General features: G+C 39.6%; 1 protein-coding gene across 1 annotated transcript; it reads left to right on the top strand.

Annotated features, from left to right (window-relative positions):
* The first annotated feature begins 377 nt into the window (after positions 1 to 377).
* LOC118557233 lies at positions 378 to 4306 on the top strand. The gene is made up of 8 exons (XM_036126841.1): positions 378 to 450; positions 1109 to 1198; positions 1278 to 1364; positions 2500 to 3216; positions 3301 to 3555; positions 3655 to 3818; positions 3926 to 4038; positions 4110 to 4306. The coding sequence occupies exons 1-8, from the start codon at positions 390 to 392 to the stop codon at positions 4237 to 4239; spliced, it is 1617 nt and encodes a 538-aa protein (XP_035982734.1). The 5' UTR covers positions 378 to 389; the 3' UTR covers positions 4240 to 4306.
* The last annotated feature ends 2116 nt before the right edge of the window (positions 4307 to 6422 follow it).

Below are 6422 nucleotides of genomic sequence, written 5' to 3'. Positions count from 1 at the left end.
AATTGTTTAGTTAATCCTATGTTATTAGTCATGTGTTGCCTCACAACTGAAGCTTGTGAGGCAACATAAATGTGACACAGGAAAATGAGAGTATTCCCAAACTTACCATAAGCCTTAAATATTTGATTGTGGTAGTTATAACAGATTTGTTAGTTTGGCAGAAGGCTACTGAGGTTTAACCTGAAAAACTCCATTTGTTAAAAGGAATAAATGGTCACAGCAGCAGAATGAATGTGACAAATGTGACAGGCTGTGGTTAAAAACTCGACTACATCCTCATGAAACAGGAAGATGTAAAACAGCCACACAGCAGACGTGCTCATGAATAAGTTCTCTCTTTGGTTTCACCATCACTTCTGCATGGAGGCCAGCTGAGATCTTTGTACAACATGAGGACAGAGTCCATGGAGCTGACTGGAACATATAATCCCAGGGTTGACCCGTCTGGAGGTAGGATTTGGTTCTGTTTGGTTTTATGAACCGTATTCTACTGCTGCCGAGCAAAATCCTAACAGAGATGGATCCTCAGAGTGAAAGCTTGTTGCATCTTCTGTACAAGTTTCTTTATAAAGCAGTAAAAGTGTTGTACATCAACATAGAAGAGAGAAAGCATTATAGAATGAAATAAGCATTCTAAAGACAGAGGCAAAACATTACAGAGGTAAAGATCACAAAAGTAGCAATAGACCAAGATATGAGACAAGCTGGACTACAAGCTTCAACATTTACATTTAAAGGAAACTCTGAACAAACTGGTTTTTAGTCTTCATCTAAATGAACTCAGGCTTTCAGCACTTTTACAGTTTTCTGGGAGTTTACTCCAGATAAGTGAAGCATAGGAACTAAATGCTGTCTGGTTCTGGTCTACTCTTCATATCCAGAATTAGAAGATCTGAGTGGTCTGGAGGGTTGGTATGCTGAAAATAAGTCTGTCATGTATGTATCACAATTACAAATGTGTTTTGTGGCTTAAGTTAACATCCTATTTTTGTTTTGTATAATTTTCTTGCAAGTAAGCAAAATCCTTTATACTTGCTAAATGTAAAACTTTTTTTTGATAAGACCTTAATAAAATTCAAGTTTAAATTAGATTTGGATTTGTTTTCAGGTGATCTTCAGGATGAGGATGATTACGTTAATGCAGCTGTTGACACTGTGGTGTACCTGCGTACAGCTCCATCTGGACCACAGAAAAAAAGTAGATAAGCAAATAGTTGTGCTCTTGGTCATTCAGTGTATACTTCAGTCTGCTGGACCTGACACTGTTTTCTGATCAGACAGGACTCCATCCATCACGCGCTCTCTGCTGCCAGTAGTGATCTGTTGGGTTCTATTGCTGATGATCACTGGTCTGCGCATCCATTGTGAGTATAAATTATGCAGGAAAATGATATGTATCAGAATACTGTGGAACAATGACAGCGTGCATTTTCTGAGATCATTTTAGAGAAGACCTATAACTCCCGTTTTAAGGCTGACATGGTGACAGAAACAACATATTCTCCCCAGAATACATGAAAAACTTCTGTAATATACACACACTAATTTTATTTTATGCAGTTCTTTAATGGTTGGGAGGACAAGCAGAACTGAACACTATTCAAACTCATGTTTTTTGAAGCGCTTTTTGAGTTCACCTCGGCATGGTGTACATTTGTACTGACAGGGATTTCATTAGCTGACCTCCTGTAGTCTCAGAGCTGAATGCATGAAAGTAGACTGGACTTGGGTCACCTGATACAACACATGGTGGCTCTGGTTGAACTTAGAGAAAACATTGACCTGATCAGAGTAGGTGTCTATCAGAAAAAGAGAAGCTACCAGACATTTTGGCTTGCTGGTGTTAATTCTGTTTTAAAATAGCAAACCCACACACTTCCTACCCTATATGCAGGCTGCTGCCATCTCATGCTAAGAGTTTTAAAGTAAACCAACAGAGAGCAGATTGCTGTGTATCAGTGTGTGCTTACATGGTCATTGTGTGTGTACATTGGCATATTCACTGACTAAATGCACATTGGCTTTTATGTTATTTAGTAATTACAAAAATAGAATTTCTGATAATATTGGAAGCTTTTTCTAGAGTTAAAACATTTCACTTGAAAATTTTGACACAACTTTGAACATTTTCTCTAAGCAAAGCAAATAAAAAATAGTTTTTTTGTATTATTAATTTGACCAGCACACAGTTTGCCTTCGTAGATCACAGCTGCACCTGAATGTTTGGTTCCAGGTGAGGAACTAATCAGGGATTTTCCTAAACTTAAAAAAGTATTCCATGGGGCCGAATTGATACTAGTAGTGTAACAGTTGAGCCCTGAAGAAGAAGCAGTTTTCCCAAACCTTGTCTTCCCTCTTACTGTCTCCACCATTGCCACCTGCTAGTAGATGGGCACTGAAGTGCTGATAATTACTTCATCGTTATGCATGATTTGGATAAAATACCAAAATGTATTTCACATGTGTCAAATTAACCTAATCTATTTTTTGATTCTCTAGATACTTCTGTCATTTCTGTTAAGTTGAAGGACTTTGAAGACATCAAACATCAACTTCAAGTTTCATACTGGCCAGAAAACATGAGGAAAGAAATCCAGAAGCTGACAGAAGACAATAAGTATCTGAGTGAAACAAACCAAAAGCTGACAGCTGAAATCCAGATACTACGAGCAAATTTACTGAACCAAAAGGAAGAAACTTCCAAAAAGAGAGAACCCCGCTTTGACTGGACAACAACACCAATGCCTGAAGCTCGACGTTACTACAATACCCGACCTCATCCTCACTATGATAGACCACATTACTACTACACCACACAACAACCGTATTACAACAGACCACCCTCCTACTTTACCACACCACGTCCTTACTACAACAGACCATGGTACTACAACACCACACCACGTCCTTACTACAACAGACCATGGTACTACAACACCACACCACGTCCTTCCTACAACAGACCATGGTACTACAACACCACACCACGTCCTTACTACAACAGACCATGGTACTACTACACCACACCACGTCCTTACTACAACAGACCATGGTACTACAACACCACACCACGTCCTTACTACAACAGACCATGGTACTACAACACCACACCACGTCCTTACTACAACAGACCATGGTACTACAACACAACACCACGTCCTTACTACAACAGACCATGGTACTACAACACCACACCACGTCCTTACTACAACAGACCATGGTACTACAACACAACACCACGTCCTTACTACAACAGACCACGCTACCAGTACACAACAAAACATCCTTCCTACAACAGACCATGGTACTACAACACCACACCACGTCCTTACTACAACAGACCATGGTACTACAACACCACACCACGTCCTTACTACAACAGACCATGGTACTACAACACCACACCACGTCCTTACTACAACAGACCACGCTACCAGTACACAACAAAACATCCTTCCTACAACAGACCATGGTACTACAACACCACACCACGTCCTCACTACTATAAACTATATTATTCCCAGTCGTCACCGAGTTACTTCTACCGCAGAAAAAGTAAAGTATACAAATGTGTCATTTAATTATCTTGTTTGTGTTTTCAATCCTAAACTAAAATGTCTTTCTTACTAAAATTGTTGCTGTTGTTCCTCTCAGAAAGGCAAACTGAACCTTGCCCCCAGGGTTGGCTCCACTACCAGTCCAGCTGCTATATGATCAGCAGCTGGAACTATTCAGATCAGAAGACTTGGGACGAAGCCAGAGATGACTGCAGATTTAGGGGTGCAGATTTGGTCGTTGTTGGAAGTCCTGAGGAGCAGGTTAGGCTGGAGACATGGTCGACACTTTTATTTAGCTGACCTCAGCTACCAAGCTACAGTTCCAACGATGTAACTATGATTGATTAATACCCGTCTGTTTTAATCAGGACTTCATCTATAAAAGCAGCTTAACTGGTGCAGGTACCAGCAGCTACTGGATTGGCCTCAGGGTTAACGGTAGTGGCTGGAAGTGGGTCAATGAGAGTGATCTAAGGCATAGGTAAGAATTGAACTTAAATCTCCTGAATAATGGATTCCCCCCATGATCTTACAGACATATTCTTCTTTCAGCTACTGGCTGCAACCGCCTGTCGAGAAGGTTAACTGTGCAACTTCTGTCAAGGAGGCCAACGGATGGAAATCTGTGAGTTGTGATGATAAAAACGGTTGGATCTGTCAACAAATGGCTGTGTCTTCATGAATCCTAGCAGCACAACGGAAAGGCTCTCATTTTCTACAAGAAACTAAAAATCTCTGATGAACGAACAGAAAAAAAGCTCCCTTCCACTGCAGCTGGAAATCCATAAAGAAAACTGAGGTTCTCTCAATCTGTCAGTTTCATAAGTATTGATTATTTATTGCATCCATTGAGCTGATTTTTCAGCAGTAACTCAGAAGTTCAGCCAACAGTCCCCCATGATTTATTCCTGATTCATTTTTCATATTACACACTGGTTTGCCCAAAGACAGTATTATAACACTGTCCTGTTACTGGTGTGTTATTTTCCTTGATTTGCTTTAACATGTCTATGTATGTGAATAAATGCTGTGGTTTGTCTTTAATGGAAGATCGAATTTTATTTTTGTTTTTACACCTATGCTGTCCTTTGTTAATACAGCTCAAAAATACTATTGGAATTTACAAAATGTTTATTTTATAAATACTTGTTCTAAATATGGATGAAGGCAATTTTTTGTTTGTAAATAAACAAATCCCTTTGGTGTATTTTGAAAGTGAGATCCAAGAGTATTATTTTGTATTTGTCAAACTGCATGCAAACACAAGTTCACAAAATAATTTATAACTAGCAAACAGCTATCATGCTTAAAATAATGCTAAGAAAAGTTAGCGCCTATTAGATAAAGGCAGTGGTGTGTCAAGCCGTGCTTTGTAAATGATAAGCACTTTCCTTGATTAAAAAGACTTAACAAGAAAATACTAATATGCATACACTCAATAAACCATCATATATATCAACACTAAGAAACAGAAGAAGTTGTAGACTTATATGAGGAAATGGGCACACCTGTATATAGAAATGTAAAATTGTTTGGTCAGTCATCCTGAATGTCCTTGAGAGAGAAATGGAAGGATCTCTACCAAATCATTAGATGGAAGCAGACATTCAAACAATGTCTGCTTCGGTCTTTTTTTTTTTACAAGGCAAGTTTATTCATGAAGCACTTTTCAATAACGAGACGATTCAAAGTGCTGTACATGAACAAAAATCAGAGAAAAGAAAAAGCATTACAGAGACAGGAAAAAATAACAGAGGCAAGCAAACATTACCTTGGGAATAGTAGCAGCAGGTAGTATATTGTATAAGACAAGTTGGACTACAAACTTCAACATTAGTAATATAATAGTAATATCATCTTTATTGTCATTGTAACATACATTACAACAAATTTGTTCTCTGCTTTTAACCCATCACCCTTGGGAGCAGTGGGCTGCCATGTGCGGCGCCCAGGGAGCAATCTGGGGTTAAGGGTCTTGCTCAGGGACCCAGAGTGCAGGCAGTGGGGATTGAACCGGGTACTTGCATACTCCTTCTGAGCAAACCTGCACTCCTCTATCATTCCTTCTAGCAGAGCACTGCTAACCACTAGGCCAACACTCCCCTCTGCTCTGTCTTCTGTATCCTCCACTTGGTCGAGGCAGATGGCCTGGTTCTGGTTCTGCTGGAGGTTCTCCTCCCTGTTAAAGGGGAGTTTTCCTCTCCACTGTCGCTTCATGCATGCTCAGTATGAGGGATTGCTGCAAAGCCATCAACAATGCACGACTGTCCACTGTGGCTCTACGCTCTTTCAGGAGGAGTGAATGCTGCTTGGAGAGACTTGATGCAACCTGCTGGGTTCCTTAGAGAGGAAACTTTCTCACCAACCTGGAGGATTGATGGAGTCTGACTTTGGAAAGAGCCTTGAGATGACATGTATCATGAATTGGCGCTAAACAAATAAAATTTAATGGATCTAAATATAGTGTGGGATTTTAACATTCATGCTGACACTGAATGTGATAACCTCAGTGTAGCCTTTAATATTATCCTAAATCCTATTCAAAATTTGCATAAATCGACGCACTATTGCCTTCTCGGAAAGAAACTGGCGCTCTACACATCAAGAGGAATCCTACCTAATCTGGAAAATGTCTACTGTTGTAAAAAAAAGACCCTCCGCAGAGTTAGAGCAGCATATTTTTCATCATTAATTGAGGAGAACAAAAATAATCTTAGATTTCTCTTCAGTACAGTTGCCAAACTTACCCAGAGCCACAGCTCTGTTGATCCATCCATTCCCTTAGCTCTTAGTAGTAACGATTTTATGGGATTCTTCATAAATAAAATTGATTCCATTAAAATAAATAATTAGCATCCTCCCCAA

Source organism: Fundulus heteroclitus, chromosome 22 (assembly GCF_011125445.2).
Source record: "Fundulus heteroclitus isolate FHET01 chromosome 22, MU-UCD_Fhet_4.1, whole genome shotgun sequence".
NCBI lineage: Eukaryota > Metazoa > Chordata > Actinopteri > Cyprinodontiformes > Fundulidae > Fundulus > Fundulus heteroclitus.
This window is presented reverse-complemented; position numbering and strand designations above follow the sequence as displayed.

Coding starts and splice junctions, on each gene's coding strand:
- LOC118557233 (XM_036126841.1), top strand. CDS start 390: ATGAGGACAGAGTCCATGGAGCTGACTGGAACATATAATCCCAGGGTT. Junction 3,217..3,300: donor ACGTCCTTACTACAACAGAC/CATGGTACTACA, acceptor CCTACAACAGAC/CATGGTACTACAACACCACA. Junction 3,556..3,654: donor TTACTTCTACCGCAGAAAAA/GTAAAGTATACA, acceptor TGTTCCTCTCAG/AAAGGCAAACTGAACCTTGC.